The sequence below is a fragment of the Clavelina lepadiformis genome, chromosome 3 (genome assembly GCF_947623445.1).
Source record: "Clavelina lepadiformis chromosome 3, kaClaLepa1.1, whole genome shotgun sequence".
Classification (NCBI taxonomy): domain Eukaryota; kingdom Metazoa; phylum Chordata; class Ascidiacea; order Aplousobranchia; family Clavelinidae; genus Clavelina; species Clavelina lepadiformis.
Genome location: NC_135242.1, coordinates 10,714,667 through 10,734,307, shown reverse-complemented (window position 1 = coordinate 10,734,307; position 19,641 = coordinate 10,714,667). Strand labels below are relative to the sequence as shown.

The 19,641-nt window shown below is 34.3% G+C and overlaps 1 protein-coding gene across 4 annotated transcripts in view; it reads right to left on the bottom strand.

The window, feature by feature from the left end:
- LOC143450844 (cilia- and flagella-associated protein 46-like) overlaps positions 1-19,641 on the bottom strand; it is a 143,706-nt gene that overhangs the window by 21,145 nt on the left and 102,920 nt on the right. For all 4 annotated transcript variants that reach the window (XM_076951574.1, XM_076951575.1, XM_076951576.1 and 1 more), the window contains 8 exons: positions 13,878-14,037; positions 13,638-13,804; positions 8,439-8,544; positions 8,175-8,331; positions 7,994-8,083; positions 1,859-1,972; positions 292-512; positions 1-190 (listed from right to left, as the gene is read on the bottom strand). In XM_076951574.1, coding sequence (XP_076807689.1) covers positions 1-190; positions 292-512; positions 1,859-1,972; positions 7,994-8,083; positions 8,175-8,331; positions 8,439-8,544; positions 13,638-13,804; positions 13,878-14,037 — 1,205 coding nt within the window. The remainder of the gene's footprint in view (positions 191-291; positions 513-1,858; positions 1,973-7,993; positions 8,084-8,174; positions 8,332-8,438; positions 8,545-13,637; positions 13,805-13,877; positions 14,038-19,641) is intronic.

Below are 19,641 nucleotides of genomic sequence, written 5' to 3'. Positions count from 1 at the left end.
CTTCATTTTTTTCCCTTCTGCTTGTTCTTCCTTGGTGTTTTCACAAGTGATCAGTTCAGCTACATCCTTTGACAGATTTTTCAACATTTTCTGCCTCGTTGCTAACTGTGATCGTTGATACTCAGTTTGTAGAAGAAAACTCATCAAACGTTGTTGAAAATCTTCTAAGTGATCCATTAATTCATCATAGCTTTAATTAAAGTGTTACAAAAAGTTATACAAAAAAACACTTGTTGCAATTTAGACTCATGAACCATTCACAAATTACGTAAATAATACCACTGTATATACCAAGTCTGGCTGGCATTAATGCAGAAAACAGAAGTATTTGATGGTTTCGGTTGTGGAATGGGTTTTTCTTTGCTTTTAGATTTTCCTTCAATCAAATTTAGAGATAATTGCTTTTTGTCAAAAATTGCACAATATAACTTCTTCTTGTCCAAGGACTGTTGCAAGATTACTACATTAAATGATGGAGGCAAGTCTTTCATCAAACTCAAGTGATTTTCGGCCTACACAGTGAATAACCAATAACTAATTAGTTAAGTATTTACTCACACACATATAAAAATAGTACCCAGACAGTGACAGCTCATTAATTTAACTTTGATTAACTTGTAATTTTGATTACAGAGCTAGTACAGAAACAAGTTTATCTTATACCAAAGAACACTATTTACCAAATCAACTAGTGAAAAATGGCAATGAAATGATCGCCCAAAACTACATCTCCAGTTTTCATGGTCATCTTGGTTTGCTTAGTAGAGATTTTTACATCATAGAGGAAAAACATGATGCATGACAGTGCGGTTTGCTTGAGGTATAAGACTAAGTATGAAGTGTTTTCATAATAATGTATGGAATAAGGGACTGTACAGCACTAATAAACAGCAGGTACGCTGATACAATTTACAGCAAAATTCTGTGCTCCATCTAGTGGACAACTTTAGGTTATTATCCACATACAGCTTCTTATTCCAAACATAACAAGCCGTCCAACAAGCGTCGACCAACAACAACAACCTATTTTTATGTTATCTGAACTTTGTTAATCCAATTTTAAAGTAAAATAAGACACAGGATATAGTTTGGTTAAATTTTGTGTTTTTTGACATGAACTTTCGCAAGCATAAGACCTTTACTTAGCAATTTTGAAATATTTTTTGCCATTTCATAGTTCACCTAAAGAAGCAAGCTTATGCTTGCGGAAGCTCAAGTCGAAAAATTTAAAGTTAACCTTAAGAGTGCTAAGCTATATCCTGTTTCTTATTTAACCTATTTTTAATAATGATTAGCAAACCAGAAATTTTTTCCCCTTTCGTCATTTTATTCAATTAATTGTGTTATTTCATATAATAGACTCAATTTTGTTCTATAGTTGGTTGATATAACATAGCATTGTGGACAAATTTTAAAGTCATACCTGTTTAAGAATCAATTTTACAAAGCAAATAATGGCAACTTTACTAATTGCTAGAAAGTCGTTCGTTATAACCTTGTCTGGTTTACATGGACATTTGCCACAAATTTTAGAAGACTCAAAGTAAATTTATCAGTGCCATTAACTCCGAGTTAACAAGCTTCTACTGTCACTTAAGCAGAAGTAATATTTCTATTTATTATGACAAAAAATTCTAGGCAAGCAAAAAGTTGAAACATAGTTTGGTTGCAGCAATGCAAATTAAATTACCAAAACAAAAATAAGTAAGTTTACACCTAAATCTATTACAGTACAACGTGATAGGCACTGAAACACTGATCAAAACTGAATGATGTTTTCAACTTGCAAATTTATATATGTATCGCTTCAGAAGTAATAATACATTAGAAATGCCTTCAAACCACACTATCTTCTTACCAAGGCCATTCTTCTGTACACCATGAAGCTTTCATGGAGATGTTTGATAATATTCTTATGAAGTGGTGACAGATGAAGCCCAGATGTTAGCTTGGATTTAAGAAGCCAGGATTCCTATTACAAAATCGTTAATTGTTGCAAAATAAGAAGTAAGCTTAAATCAAGACAACAAAGAAACATTGGAATACACAAATAACACCTTACTGAGACTCACACAAAAAATACAACTTTTGCGCTCTGAAATTTATATTTTAAATTAAATTCATTTATTAAAAAAAATGCAATAAAATAATCATCAATGGTAACGTACTGAGCAACATAGCAATCTATGTACCATGGAAAAAAATTTATGGCAGTATATTGTATAAAATTATTTATCAATATTAACGTACACGTGCATGAATCGCCCAAAAACCAATAAGAGGATCAACGGTAACAAACAAAAAAATTAAAACATTCCAAATATAAAAATAATTTATAGAAAACATACATAAAAAGGTGATAGGCTTGCATTATGAAAAAGTCACGGTGAACCATAACAATAAGAATAATATAATAAAAATGTGTCTACTGCAAACTTCTGTTAAAGATGCTTGGAGCCATGGTGTCAACCAATCAAATAGTGTCATGTAATTTAAAAACTTTGTGTTATTTGACATTTGTGGGCCGTAAGAAAATTGGAGTATGAATGAAATTTATTGCCTTGTTCTATTGTTGGGGCATATTCAATTCAATAGGTATTAAATGATAATTTGTGACTACATATTTTTTCTGTGCAGTTAGGCAAACGATGCTGCCAATTTTCATGATATTATTGTAGCCTACTTGGGTTTGTTTTGTGTTGCTTGTGGTGGTCTACACAGCACACATTGCTGTGAATTGTGCAAGCTAGGCGTGTTGTTGAGGCTGTGAACTGTTGTTAATTATTGCTTGAGCGATTGTTTGCTAATAATCTAAATCCATTGATAGTGCGTTCATTAATGGCTGATAGCCTAGTTAAGCACCACAGTACCAAAACCAAACTGTCAATGTCTTGAATATTGATATATTATTATTGAATCTCAATGAAACGGTTACAGTTATCCGAGTACAGAATTGAGTTGCGTTCATTAGACTGTTGATACCAGACTAACACAGTGAGTGTTGTAGAACGAATGAAGTATTTTGAAAGTAATCGAAACTGGGTTAAATTTGCAAGTACAATAGAAATGTATACTTCAAATACAGAGTTCAACACTTCATTTTCCAAATAACTAGTTTAATCACAGAACCCGCACAGAAGCTCTTAGATATGTTGTATTATTTCGCATTTATTGAATTGTTTGCAAGGTAACTTGCTTGGGAAGAAAATAGAAAGTTATTTGTTTTTTTACAGTTGGTGGTAAATATTGAAAAATATTAGGTAAAATTTTTAAAAAGAAAAGACCAACAAATTTCACCTTCACAAAACTATAAACTAAACTTCAGCAAATAGGCTGTTTTTATATGTTTCTTACAACTATTTTTTGTTCCTTAATCCTTATTAGCACAGGGATTTTAGGTAACTTAATCGGCACATATGTTGAAAAATTGTCAACATGGTATTTCCTTGTGTTTTTCGATACAAATGCGCTGGTCTTAAAGTGAAGTTGTTGTTATAGATGATTTGATGTTGATAAAACTTTAACAAAACAATTATTAATCCTAATTGGGAGGTCCGCTGTCTTCCCAGGAATAGTTTTAGCTTACTAGTTCTCAGATAAAATGCAAGAAAATCTTAACGAGAAAAATTTTGCCACATGTTTTTCAAACACAAAAACGAAGAAACGTGGAGCACTACAACAAATTGTTCAGCATTCCCAGCATTATTTGTTCTTCTGAAGTTTTCTGTTTCGTGGGTAAACCCGTCGGCTACAAGTGACACATGCAGATCGAATATGCTCTGCACATCTGTAGCATCTTCCCCGTTTGATACCTTGAACTGCGCCATTGAAAGTGCTTGAAGTAGCAGCATCAACGAACCTCAACTTTTCGGAAAGTAGTTTAGTTTCTACCGCCAATTGTCTTTGGATGACATATGGTTGAGCAAGCTGAAAGCTAAGGTTTTTTAGAAAATCTGTTTTTTTGTTACTTTTCCCATTGCCTCTTATTATGAGAAATGCGTTGTTACTGGCAACATTTATCAAATTGTAATTATTAACCATTGGCCAACAATTTGTTTTCCTCAAGCAATTGAATTCTTCACAGTTTTCATCAAGAGTGTCAACTCCACCTTTATATTTGTTGTAATCCATGATAACTGTAGGTTTCCTGTGATTTTCAGTGATGGAAACAGAAGAGTGTGAAGAAGACAGCATGAGGACATTCCTGTTTCGTTTTGGTACATATGACAATAGCAGAATGTTGTTCAAATGGTCATACAATGCTTCAGTACTTTCCACCTCTCTTCTCCTTGTTGACTTGAGCTGCGATGGAACTTCACGGCGATTAGCCATTACTGTTCCTATCAATGTAAGCTTTTGAAGCAAGAGACTGTAAACAAGACCAAGAGATGTAAAATATCTGTCAATGTATATGTCACGACCAGTACCAAAGTAAACAAAACACAAGTTCATCACTATATCATTTGCAAGATTTCTGTCAGGAGCCGAGTCGGTTTCTTTTCCGGAATAAATAATGCCATTTAGAGCAAAACCTGATGTGGCTTCACACAGCCAAAAGAACTTTACACCATATTTCCTTGGTTTCGATGGCATGAATGTTCTTCCAGCAATTTTGCCTCGATATCCGATGAGTTGTTCATTCACATTCAAGGATTCCGTAGGAATGTAGACGTTGCGCAGAGCTTGTAAGAGCTAGTTAGAGCTAAGGCAAACGTTTCCGACACAACTGCTTAGACAATATTTTTCTTCTGAGTTATATCAAGTTATCAACTGGCAATCTAACTCCTTCTAGTCAGACAGTGATTGACTAAATACACGTGCAACTCTCCTGTAAGTCCCCGGTTATCACATTGTGATAATAGCTAACTACTATGTAGTGACTTTACATTCCAAACTCCTATTGTTTCTGATTGTTGACATTTTGTCAACAGATGTGCCGATTAAGTTAAAACGCAAATAACTCATTGTGGAAACAATTTAACGTTTTGAAATCGCTACAGCAGTAAGCTATTCAGAAGTTCTCCATCGTCACAGGATCTTGCTGAGATAGTGCATAAGCTACGAGAGCAATGTCACACAAAAAATCGATTTTGACAAAATGTCAACGCATGTGCTAATAAGGGTTAAAACACATTTGTGTTGCACGTATAAATTGTGTGGTCTTCAACCGGTCCCAAAAATTACCACTGAACACCTTTTCCTAAACTTTATGCTTGGGCACTACGCTCTACCACTTTTTGTTTATTTTATTCAATTTTTCGACTTTTTGTTCACTTTGTTGTTAGATCACTCAAAAAGCATTTAATGGATCAGCATGCTTTGGCTGTTATATTGATTCAGGAAAGGGGAAAATGTATCAAAAAAGTAGAGAAAGTTTAAGAACCATTATCTGAAATCCCATTTTTTACGATGTAGAAATTAAAAATTTTCATTGTCCTGCATGTATGCATCCGAGCTAACAAAGAATTGTACGACCTATTACCTTAAGTCAAGCTTCAATCTTTCAACCAATTTATTCAATATCAGATAAATCTAACTTTTGAGTACATAAGTATTAAAAATGGAAAAACACAAAATTTTACTTTAGTCTTTCAATACTCATTCATAAGTATCCCTATGTAAACACTAGAACTCTAGCAATGTTTATTTTGATATTTTATACATTCAATACGTAATTTTTAACATCTACTGTTTACTCACAATTCTCAAAGTTTACGCTGTCGAAAAAAATTCTGTTCTGTTTACTTTGAGGTTAATAATTAAAATATAAAACTTACAGAAAATTTTTTATTTTGAGTTATACCTAGAACTCCGAAAGTGTCAATTTCAACATTAGTCTTTCAGATATACGACAGCTGTCGTGTGGGAGCTGTCGACGACGACGTCAGTCGTGTGGGATAGCCCCTCCAAAGAATTTTAAAAAATGCGTCTCAATTGTTGTGAACAAACGCCCATGGTCTAATCTCTACCTTTGAGCCTATAGTTGTTGTAGTCTGCCTAGGCTCAAAGATGAAAAGCAAGATCAACAAACAAAGCAAAAATGGTGTGACATGGACTCCCCACTTAGTTGCAAGGGTACAGAATCCTACAGCAGTTAATATTTTTCACATTAGAGCTGGTGTTCGCTTTGATATGCCGAAGAACAGGTGTTAGTTCATAGAAATGTTGCAAGCTTTTCACAGATAATAACATATTGAGATCCATTATTATGCACACCAACCAAGACGCAAATAAAACCAATCCCAGTTTTAACCTTACAATGGATATGCTAGAGGTTTTCAGTGCACTTCAGTACGCCAGACGAATTTATGGAAAGCACCACTCTGTTCATTTCCTGTGGAATAAAACATATGGTCCAAGCATATTCCACGAAACCATTCCGAGAGACAGTTTGTTTGAAATCAACAAGTTCGATATATTTGCGTTTGATAATAAGGATAGACGAAGGCAGAGGCTTACAAAAGACACTTTTGTACACATTTGTGAAGTTTTTGAAAGCAATTGAAACAATTGCTTATTCAACTACATCCCAAAATGGAATCTAACAGTTGATGAGTGATTATTTCCTATGAAAAACAAGTGCCCTTTTATTGTCTATACGCTTAATAAACCAGATAAATTCGGAATGAAGTTTTGGATTTTGACAGAAGTAGGTTCAAAGTATTTCTACAAAACTTTGCCATACAACAGAGCCCAGGAGAACGTACAAAGAAACGGCAAACCGCTTCCAAATAGCATCCATAGTAAGAGAGGCTACAATGTAATGACAGACAACTTCTTTACAAACATACGTCCGACTAGTCTGCTCCAAAACAGATTGCAATGGTTGGCACTGTCGGCAGTAACAGCAAAGGGCTAACAAAACAGATGACAAAAAGCAAACGCGAAGTAAACAGCAGCTAGTTCTTTAGGTACTTTAATGAGGAAAATGACATGATGTTGGTCAACAATAATTAATTAATTATCAATGCAAGAAAAACAGAAGTGTAAGGTTGATTTCAAAAATGCGCAACTCTCCCAGCACTGATCAAACCAACAACAAAAGCCTCTTGTTATTTACTTCTATAACAAGAAAAAATTTGAAGTTGATGTAGTAGATCAGATGATAAGACAGTATTTAACTCACACTGCCAGTTGTAGGTGGCCACTTGGACAAATATTTTGGACATAGCAGTTTTGAACTCTTGGATTCTCTTCACAAAGTCCTCCGGTCAAAGCATAAGTAGACGCGATTTTACTGTATACTTCTATTAAAAAAAAACGGTTAGATTTGGTGTTGGATAATCAGGTCTAAACCACAGGCAATACTCCCATTTTAACACTAGTTCAGGCAAGAATTGTATTAAATGTCGTGTTTGACATGCTATAAATTTTATTTCAAAATGATCAATAAAGATTTGTGGTAAAAAAAGAGTTCTATAGATGTGTGCAGCCGGAAAATCAAAAAATGTCTAAATCGACATTGCCGGAGTTCTAGGCATACTTTTTTCCCTTGGAGTTCTACTGTTACCATATTGACTGCAAGTAGACCAATGACCAATTTAAACAATCTCCGAAACTGTCTTCATGTAATAAATTATCCAATATTTGGCAATCTTGTTTTACTAAAAAACTTCAGGTTCCAAACACAGGGGATTTTCAATTTGCAGGTAAAATGCCAAATAAAATGGTTAAGAATGGTCATGGATGTCCAGCCCATGAACCATGGAGTGTTTGTTTACAAATTAGCATTATTCTCAAAATAAAGACATGATTGTACCATTTCTGTTACTTATAATAAAAAAATGAAAATTAATCGGCAGTAAGTTTAAAAAATAACTATTCCACTACCACATGGTAGTAAAGAAACCTCATTTTTGTGATTAACCGTGGATTCAGCAAAAATTAGGCCAAGCTCTAATATTGTGAAAAAGCATGCCTATAATAATTTGTAGATGCATTAAACGAAATTGTGTAATTAGACTAAAATTTGTGAAAAACAGCTATTTCAAACCTGATGTAATAAAGAAGCAAGCTGTGATGAACCAGGTTCTGATATAGCCTTTAGCAGGAGAGATTTCATGATTAATGATGCTTCTGCACTCTAAAGTAAGTGTTACAGAAATTTTGTGGGGTGTAGAAATATTTCTATTATAAACAATTACTAGTTTAATTATTTTCTTAAAAAACCTAACCTGATGCATAGCAAGATATGAGGCAGCTAAATCTGGGTCGCACTGAGCACAACATTCTACAATTTCTATGGAAGAATTTCTGACTACTTCAATCTCCTGGAGTTGTAAAGCCATGTTCACACTTTGTGCCAAAATTTCGGAGGCATGGCTATGTAACCTTAAAATTTAAATATACAAAGTAATACAAAATTAAAAGGAAATTTCATGTGAAGACAAAAGTTACTATCTGCTAAAAACATGTTTAGAAAATACTGGAAGATATACCTGTATGATAATTCGGAATCATCTGTTAAATCAGCATTTTTTTCCAGGTGAGTATTTACTATTGAAGAGAGCATGGAATTTTTTTCTATTGTTTCATCAATTACAGCTGTAAACAGTGTAATATATGGTTATCATAGTACAGTAATAAAAAACATTAAACATTTTGCAACTAAAGGCTTGATACTGATTATCACAATTGTAAGGAATCCTAAGTTAGATACTGCTATCAACCACATGAATAAGAAGTAAAAGAATTAACTTAAAACTTGGTCTCACTGTAAAACTTTACCAAATGCAAAACATCGCAAAAATGTTGTAAAAGGGCCAAGTGCTATATCTGGGTTTGCAATACACATCATGGTACAGCAAAATGATGTCATGCCAATTTTTCCTAACCAGAACTGCAACAATCTTTCCAGAGTTATTGCTCTAACAATCTAAATTGCTAGTTATTGCTCTAACGATTGGATGATAAGAATGACATGCAGATTACTTTTTGAAAGACCATTCCACAACTTCAAGCTCTTGTCGAAGATAAGTAACAACAAAGTTTATATTGGCAGAAAAGTTTGCGCAAATAACTTACATGTTTTAAGAGTTATGTGTTTGTTTGTGTGTATAAGTGCTAATGATAACAGTGTTAATGATAATGCTTTATGTTAATGATAACAGCCTGATAAAAAGTACTGTTAATTTCTCGCTTGTTTAGATATATTTTTCTGATCCTTTGTATTTTTTTTATTTTTTTTTATTGTACCATTGGTGAATTACTGAGTGTTGCTCACTGATGCTAAAATCCATGTTTATGTTATGAAAAACTTAAAATATCACTGCTGTTGGCTTTTTAAGCTTAAGCCTATGTTTGAATATTTCATTTGTTTTTCCATTAGAAAAAGATATTTTTATTTCAGTAAAAGGTGATGTGTATTAAACCAAAGAAAATACAAAAATAACAGTTGTTATTTAAACTTGATTCCATTTGCCATTAAGTCACAATCTAACTTTTTGTTAATGTTTTGGTTGTGTTTCAAAGTAGTGTGAAGCAGAAAAACACCATATCACCATTTCAGATTGGTATGGGTTTCATGCCATCAGTCTGTATATTTAAAGGTAAAGCTTATATTATAGAAGCCTAAAAACTCTCTAAAATCTCATTAAGATTTTGCTATCAGGATAGATATTATTTAAAGTAAAATAAAGTAGCATAACCAGGAATATAAAAGAAAAGACACTTGACAATATTGAAACTTTAGTATGTCTCGATAATGCTGTGGTAATGAGATACTGTAGAAGGTTGTAAACTTTACTTCATGGAACTCCATAAACCAAAGTAATTTAATTTTCAATATACAATCTTCGAACAATTATCTTCAAACAGAATCTCAAAATTTCTTTAGTTTGAAATCGGGTTAACTGAAAGTGTTTTTGTCAGTTCCAAACTATGAATAGTGGTTGTTGTCTTCAAATTAGTCCAAAATCACCCAGCATAATCTCAAAAGCAATTGTTACACATACGAATCGCATATTGTGGTATCAAATTACCACCCTTTTTATAACAAGTAGTAAATTTGTACACTGTAGCAATATTTTCTAACCACTTAATGTTATTGAAGAATCCTTTATTTACTATACTTGCCGACAACTCATCTCGTCATCTGTAAACTAACTTTATCTTGTGTTAAACTTAGCCCACACTTTAAGGGTGATCAATTGAAGGTATGACTTTATAAATCACAGCTAATCAAACATGCTAATTTAAGTTTAATCTTGTGTTCAGGTAGCCAAAGACAAACGATAAAATAAATCATACCTTCTGCAAGCATGTGATAAGCAAACTAGACATTAAAGAAAAATGTTACAGTGAGGCTATAAGCAAGCTCAATAACGCAAATCTTTTGATTATTCATATCAAACAACAGTAGTCAGAAATATGACTGTTAGCAAATTGCTTTGTTACTCATCGTGGTTTATAAACCTAGAATGTGCGGAAATCCAGATAATAATATGATTTTAAAAGTTGTTACTGTTATTAATTTTGGAAATGACATCATACAATATGAAAACTAAAGTCAATATATAATAAGCTCTTACTAATTAGTGCAGCTATTTGATGTTCGTATGGATTATATTGTAAATTTAACATAGCAAGTAGAATACTATAGCAGAGTCAAATAATTATTATTGATGTAGTAATCTAGTACAGTGGTTCCCAACTCGTTTTTAAGGCGACCCATTTTTTTAAAAAATTCAGATTTATAAAATCTTGCGACCCAAGTAAATTGTCGTAAGATTTTAAAAGTTACACAAGATTGCGTTGCAAATACACAGCACTTCAAAAGCAGCAACTTTTTCTGAAAATAATATGTTTATCAATTCATATATCACACTAATGAGATAACTGTGCTCGCTTGCTGTCAGTGAGTTTTTGAAATGGGGGCTTATTTTACTTAAGCATAGCCGCAAATCGGCTTCAACTTTCAGACGGTTTCGCTGTTTTGTTTTCAATGCACACATGGCGCTTAACCCAGTCTCACAAAGCCAAGTTGTTGAAAATTTATCAGTTTTTAAATCACATATTTTGAAACTATGGGATACACTTTGTGCATGGAAGCCCAAAAGTGGATATTTTCAGAATATTTGGGGTATTTGTCTTTGAAGGACGCAAAAGGAATACGATTTGCTGCTTCTGTCGTCATGTCCATAAACTGTTCTGCTACATGGATGGGAAGTTGAGACAGGTCCTTTCCAGCAAATGGATCAATTATCCAATCATTTTGGCTATTAGGCGTTGGAGATTCACCATAGTAGTGCACAAACGTTTGGGCAAGTTGTTCCAAGTGTCAAATTATAGTTTGCTTGATATCAACTTCCTTGCCACAAATATATTGCGTTAGCTAAGGAATCATATCGTACTCATCTCTAGTGAGATAAATTTTCCAGAGTATGAGTTTTTTGTGGAAAGCAGAAACTTTGGCGGCGTGATCAATCGCCGTAAAACAATTGCGAGAATTTAGAGCAGGGATGTCCAACCTTTTATTAAAGTGGGCCGCATTGTCACTTGAAATAATTCAATGGGCCGCAGAACCTATTAAATTTCAAGAAAAATGTGTACATAAAGTACATACTTTTGGAGTGAAAATGACTAACGGGCCGCACAAAAATCTCAGGCGGGCCGCAGGTTGGACATCCCTGATTTAGAGAATTCATACAGTCAAATATATCGGCAAGGTAAGCAACTTTTGCGTTGAAATTTTCTTTCCAAAAACTTCTCGGCTAATCCTACATAGTTCTGTTGCTTCAGGAAGATAGCAATCTCCTCCTGCAAACCACAAACTCGCTTTAAGACACGACCTCGTGACAACCATCGTACTTCCGTGTGCAGCAGCAGAGCTTGATAATCCGAATCCGTGTCAATGCACAAAAACGAAAACAAACGCTGATTCAGTGGCCTTGCTTTGATGAAGTTTACACACTGCACAACATTATTCAACACTTCGTGCGGCTCTCGAGACATATTTTTTGCAGCAACGGCCTTTCTGTGGAGAAAGCAATGAGTCCACAAAGCATTTGGGACTTCGTCTTTGATTCGTTTTACCACACCAGACTTGATGCCAGTACAAGCTGCTGTGCCATCGGTGCAAATGACAGCACATTTATCCCAAGGAATGGAATACTCCGTAAAGAAATAATCCAACAATTGAAAAATATCTTCACCTTTGGTGTGCAGTTTTAGCGGTTTGCTTCATTCGTACAGCTTCATTGTTGATAAAGCTGATAAAGACGGAAAGTTGGGGCAAATATTCAATGTCGGCAGATTCATCCAATTGAATGGAATAAAAGGGAGACTCCTTCACTTGGATAAGAATCAGCTCAAGAACATCATCAGCCATGTCTACTTTGCATCTTTTCACTGTGTTGTTGGATGAAGAAATTGCATTTAACTTTTCACTTTCTTTCTCACCAATCATTATATTTACTGCTTCTTTCATAACTGGCATTATCAAATTCTCACCATCTGTAGTTTTTCTGCTTAGCAATTTGATAGGCCGCAACATACGAAGAGTAAACAGCAACGGTATTTTTAACAGTACTTTTTTGATCTTGAATGGATTTCAACTTGCTCTTAAAAAATTCAACAGGCTTATTCACACAGTTTGGATCATTTGCGGATTGCATGAAATAAGTTCACACGACGCGCTCAAAACTTTTTCACTACGGGAGCTCTTTGTACGACAAAATGCAACTGATGCGAAATTACTCAAGCGTCACGCAGAAAAGCTTTCTCATTTCACCACATAATATGCTTCATGTCTTGGAGTTTATATTTTCAAGTTTTGTGATCTCTTCAAGTTTTCAATTTTTTTATTATAATTTTTCGCTCAAGATACAATATGCCTAAAAAGCAAGCGACCCAAAACAATAACCTGGCGACCCAACTTTGGGTCGCGACCCATGCGTTGGGAACCACGGATCTAGTAGACCCACAACTAGCAGCGTAAATTATTTTCTTATTCTTCAATTGTATTATGGTAGATTGATGTAACGTTATATACTTCTATTGGTTTAGAAGTTTACAAATACTACTCATTCATTATGTCTTCGGCTATTAGACTGCAAAATATATTTGCTACTGTTTTGGTATAGCGGTAAATTTCTGGTATAGCGTTATTACAGTGTTAACTGCAGTTATTTTTTTAAATGTGGAATAAGTGTTATAACTAGGGCAAGTTTTTGTTGCACTAAAAACGTGAGAAAGTTGCCCTTAATTTTAACAAAAGTTGCAGTAAAAAGTTGCATTTATGCACAAGTTTTTTAAAGCATTAGGGTATGAGATACTCGAAAGGATCCGTTGTATAACATAACCTAACAGTTTAAGATTTGCAGGGTGTCTGCTTGTTCCTTTTATTTCTTCACTATACAATCGATCATGCATACATTTTTATGTTCTTTAGGTTTGAAACCTACATGACAGGATTTCGCTGTCAGCTCCTGTAGAGCTGTCAAATTTGGTACTTTCCCATTTCACGGACGGCCTGGCGAGACCGCCGAAAATAACATTTTTTGCCGGTACGCAGCAAGAAAATAACGCTATGCGGAAATCATTTTCCGCAAAAAGCCAAACAGCAAAGCGTTAAAGCTTTAAAAAAAAACAAAATTACATAGGTTCATTTACCATAAAATTTTATAGGTCTAACTTACATTTAGATGTATTATTTCGTAATTCTTCATCGTTTAGCAAACTCTTTTTTATTTTGACTTCTGCAATGATGTGCTGTGGGATTTGCCATTCGTAAATAGGTTCAAGTAAATGGCACTTTTCACCAAGGATTTTTAGGGATTTGCCAACAAGATAGAGCCATTTTGCCCTAAAGAAATAATTTTATTTAAAACAAAGAAATTTTGCTGCATCTGAATACAGTATATGTCATTTAAATATACCTCAGACAATTCACTTTAGGTAAACTACTATGAAGTGAATTCAACGTAGATAGAGCCTGATGGACAAAAATGTATCTTTTTGCATTCCATTCACATTCATCTTCACTTTGTTTTATTCCATCTTGTCCGATATATAAATGAACTTTTTTTTGAAGAAATCCTGCATATAATATAGCAAATCTTCTAATTTATACTGGGACCAACAGTCAAAAATAGATACTTAAACAGAAATATAAAGCAAAAAAATTTTAGAAGTAAGGCAGTGAAAATAATAACTTACATACATCTAGTCAAGTTGCATACAATTTCCACAGTTTGGGTGTAAAAGATCCACAACTACTATTATAAAAAATCCATTGCTTTTCATATTTTGTATTGCCTTATCCTTCAGTTAACCACACCACAAAGATAAACTCACTACATCTTAGTCTCGCCTTTTGAACATGTTTTATCAGGTAAATCTGATAGACACTATTTCACTCCTACCATAAAGTGATTTCAAACTTAACCACATGATTTTGTTGCGCGGGCGTTAGACCTGGTTGTGTAAGCCGGTGTTAATGCATGGCTCTTTCCCTACCCTAAAACGATGTAAAATTTAAAATACTTTAAGAGCTCCTTTCGCAATTTTGAACACAGATTGGCAATTGCGTAAGGTATTCTGTATATACTAACAATACCTTGGATTTAAAAAGTAAAGAGCAAGTTTTAAAACGAAGAATAAAGTTGTTTATTTTATTCTCATTGGATAACAGCAAGATGTTGCAATCTAATCACACTTTTAGTACACCATTGAATGAGTGGAAATTACAATTGTTTTATTCAGCAAAATCTTTGTTTCTTTTTAAGGTAATAATTTTAGTTAGGCCAAAATGAGTCAAAGACCCATAAAGTGTTAAAATTATGTAGAAATAAACAAGTACAGTTTCAGAATTACCAAAATGACAGGTTAATTGCTTGAAATAATAATATTCTGAAAATAGTGATAAAGTAACGGTAACATATTTATTTGTCTATTCTGTCTATCTTATCCCACCACACTTTTGCTACACACAGTCAATGTCAAAACAAAAACAATACAAAAAGTGAACAATACAGCTTTCCAATCATTATAGCGAGCAGAAATTTTGTATGAGTATTTTCTGATTGCACACTAAGTACAGTAGTCGCTGTTATTTAAAACCTTTTTTGTTAATCGGTGTAGTTAAGTATAACTATTTACGCAAGTATGGCTGATTGCGAGAAGATGTAAAAATAAACAAGTAATTGGAAAGTTTGCAAAAACTTCGGATATTATACCCAGGAGCGAAATCAGTGTAGGGATCAAGTAGTACAAAGCCGTTGTTGAAATGCTGATTTTCCTTACCTTTCTACATGCCAGTTTTCAAAATGGCTATTATTTTTGTTTTACCCAAAAATTTCAGTATATTATTTTCCCTGATGAGCATTGAACATCTTTGAAATCTATTAACTTCATGTGGCTAAACTTGCTTGTAACAGTTTAGTACTGATTTTATGTAGTCTAGCAGCTTTATAATTAACTAGAAATTTTATTCTATTATTCAACAGTTCATCAAATGACCTAACCCAAAACAGCTAAAAAGCTAAGAACAACATTCGTAAGTTGTTTAATGACCCAACTAAATCCACTTTACACTTTCAAGCAACAGAAAATCATGAGGCTCACAAATTTTTTATAAATATTAAAATATAAAGAATGACAAAGCAAAAAAAAGAGAGGATACCATACTTTAGTACTGGCATGAAACAACCCAAATCTCTAATGTCAGATAATTAATATGAGAGTAGTATTAAATATAATCATTGTTTGTCATTGTGGCTTTACAGTTTGTTCGGGGAGTTATTACTTTACTCCCTAACTTAACCAATTATTTTTTGCTTGCTCACAAGAAATAAAAGTAAAAGATAAGATACAGATGACGTACCTTCTTAAGAGTTACAAATATTTTTGCAACAAAAATGTCAATGAAATAGTGAACATTCACAACGCAATTGGAGTTGGAGTGCAAATACTCTCACAAAGATTTTACATTATAAATCTAGTTTCGAACATAATGTCAACTGGCTTGTTAGCTGATGATTAGAGAGCTACACTTGTAATAATAAGGCCCATGTTCCATGCCTGATAACACCACCATGGTAATACTTTTGGGCAAGGCATTAACGACGCTTACTCCTGTTTAGTGGTCCTAATGAACAACCCAAAATTAGGTAATACTATATCAAAAAATAAAAGAACAAATATAGATATGTGTGTCAATCAGAATTTTCACATGGGATAGCTCTGTCATTGGGGTTCAAACGATGAGGAATAATTACTGGATGTAGGATAATTCATGCAAAGACTTTTTTTCAGTTCAAGAATAAAAATTATGATACCCTATCCTTTTGATACCCTGACGTAGTTATAAATTTGAAATAAATCATTTTGCACTAAGGCAAAGAAGGCTGATTGTTTTATGTGTAAGAAAAGGTTAAATTGGATAACATTTCCTTTATGTAAGGGGAAATGATTAAAAAGTGAAATTTGGGTAATCACAGTTTTTTGGTCATATATCAAACCTTTATAATTCCAATCTATGATAACAAGAACTAATCAAAACATTGCCCTTTTTTACAGAAGTTTATTCAAGATAAATTTGAACAGCCAATGTTCCAAAAACAAACAGTTTGCAATATGAATACAAGCAATCATAAACACAAACTTGTATAAAGTATCAAGGTATGGTAAGCAAATTTCATATACAATAAAACTTGGAGCGGACAGGTTTTGGTCTATTTTCTTGGTCTAATATATGTCACTATTAACCAGTGAGAAATGGTATCATAAATATTTTTAAGAAAATCTAGGGAGCCCTCTATCAGAAAAGCATTGCTAGTTCTTCTGCCCTTTTTTGCAATTAAAGTCATTTTCCTTTTGGCACATTATTCAAAACCACCCTAATGTCTATGTTGTTTACTTGAACTGCATAACTTGTGTCCAGACTTCTACCTAATCAACAGCTTCAGTAAAGTAACTGCAATGCAAAAATATTACGTAAACATGTAATTAATAATTATATAACACTGACGCATGTTACCTGGAGCTATCAAAAACGCTTTGTCTGTGACTCTTCCACACTCTTAATATAGTTTTTGCGGTGTCAGTTTTGGGATAAAAGTAGTAGGCCTAGTGCAGTAGCAATATTAAGCTACCGATTCCAAACGGTTCCCCACACACAATAACCTTTTGGCGGCTGAAAAATTCCATTTCACATTTGGTTTTGTGTTTTGTTTAAACGTACTATTGTTAAAGGTGTAATAGATTGATGCGATTCTATATCCACTCACACAGAGCGTGCACACACAACGGCTAGTACAATCAAATGACCTCGTCTGGGAATGCGAATGACACCGATACGACACAAACTTAAAGGGAATAGTAATTAAATGGAAACAATAGCAATTAACGAAATTTAAAGTTAAGTATACTGTTTCTCCATTAGGTGGTGTACCAGTTAGGAAAGAAGGAAATCACATAAAATAAAATGAATAAACTAACAGTTTCATTGGTCAACAATTTCATGAATATAAAAACAATTTCATTTGAACATTATCACATCTCCCCCCACACAAGGAACAGAAAAGCAATATGCAAGCTGCCGTCACACTACTGGGAGTAATTCATACAACACAACTAAAACTATATTTCTTCAATTAGTCAACGAGAATGTTTTGGAGTTCGCCGAGGCAACACCACGTTAGTAGGCGGCGATCCATCTACAAAATTGTTTGAGGTGAAGGGAACTATGGTATTCAGTTCACTGCTGACCACTGGTGGTGATGTTTTCTCCGTTGAAGAAGCTTCCTTGCAGGCAACCATGTCATTCTTACTTTTATGCAAGTGTTTCGATGAAGTATTGCCCCGTTTACAAACTTAACGAGGTAAGACCTTAACCCGACCTTTCACAATATCTTTCCTTTTTCTCCCCAGCGCTTGTACTTGTGGTCATATGTGTATACGACATCATTTACATGTAGCTCACAAAGACTTTTTACTCCTTTGTCATAATAGTGTTTTTGCTCCAGCTTTTCTGTGCGAACTACACCTGATTAAGGATTGTACAACGTGTTACAAAGCGATACATTTTTTCTAATATGACGGCCCATCAAGAGTTTTGCTGGAGAGTATCCGCATTTCAATGGTGCACTCCTATACACCAGCAGCGACAGATTGAAGTCTTGTCCTGAGGCATGGCTTTTCCTCAGTAGGTCTTTTACTGTGTGTACAGTTTTCTCAGCCAGCCCATTTGACTTAGGATAGTGAAGGTTTGATATTTTGTGATGGAAATGCCAGATATGCAAACACTTTGAATTCGTTGGAGTTAAAAGCGAGACCATTATCGCTGAAGACGACTTGTGGTATTCCGGGCGGGAGAAGATTTGTTTTAAACTCACTATAACTTGTTTTGAACAAGTTGACGGTAATGCACATACTTCAGGGTAATTTGAATAGTAGTACAGTCGAAATCGGTTAATCACATATCGGTTAATCGCATACATCGGTTAATCGCATAGCATAGCATAATCCCAAACCATTCCCATTCACTTGTGAAGAAAATTCAACGGTTAATCGCATAAGGGTTAATCGAATAGGAATTCTTGATTGATTTGTAGACTTGTATCACTTAACCGCATATTTCCTTTGATGAAGTGTTAAGTTGCTGAAGATTATCCTCACCAATAAACAAAAATCGAAAAAAGGCCTTCTCTAGAGTGATTAATTGAACCACAAAACTACGTTTAATTTAAGGATTGTTACTGATCGTTACATCACAATAGAACAACAAGACTAATTTTTATTTAAGGATTGTTACGTCGCAAGGCGCAAACCACGTGTCGAAATCGAAAAGAAGGAAGCTCACTTGTTGCGTCATAATGCATGGTGTCATTCCAAAATTCGGCGGAGGAGCTAGAATGCGTGCGCCGGTGTTTAAAAAAGAGAATAGCGGAGAAAATGTAGGAAATGTAGGAAATGCATACATCGGTTAATCGCATAAAAAAGCTTGGCAAATTGACTATGCGATTAACCATTGTTGGTTCATGTGGTAAAAGAGGCTCCTTCTGGTGCTGGTTTCTGTATACTATGCAGGTTGCGGAGCCGGAGGACTTGTTGACTATGTCCTTGTTGATCCTTGGCCAAAAAAACGCTTCTCTTGCTTGCCTCTTGCATTTCTCCTCACCCAGGTGTCCTTCATGTATTATATCAAGAATGGATTTCCTTAGTATTTCTGGTATTACGAGACGGACACCCTTCAGAAGGATGCCATCCTTTACTGCAAGCTCATCTCGGTAATTCCAATACTTTGAGATTAATGCTTTACAGCTTGCCTTGCAAGATGGGCCAACCTTGCTGTACGTATTAGATCAAGGTTGTAAGCTGTTCATCCCTGGTTGTTTCTTCTCTCAGTTGAATTCGGAATTTGTCGGTTACTGGTAGAGTACTTATTACCATATCTTCATGAGCTTCAACCAACGAGACTGTGGAAGATGTCTTTAGCTTGGTGGCACTTCTTGATAGCGTGTCGGCTGTGTGCATGAACTTTCCAGGTTTAAAGACTAGTGTTATGTCATAAATTTGTAATCTAATCATTAGTCGTTGCACTCTTAAGGGGCAGTTGTTGAGTTGCTTTTTGAACAAGTGCGTTAATGGCTTATGGTCACTTTCAACTTTAATGGACTGTCCATAGATATACTGATGAAA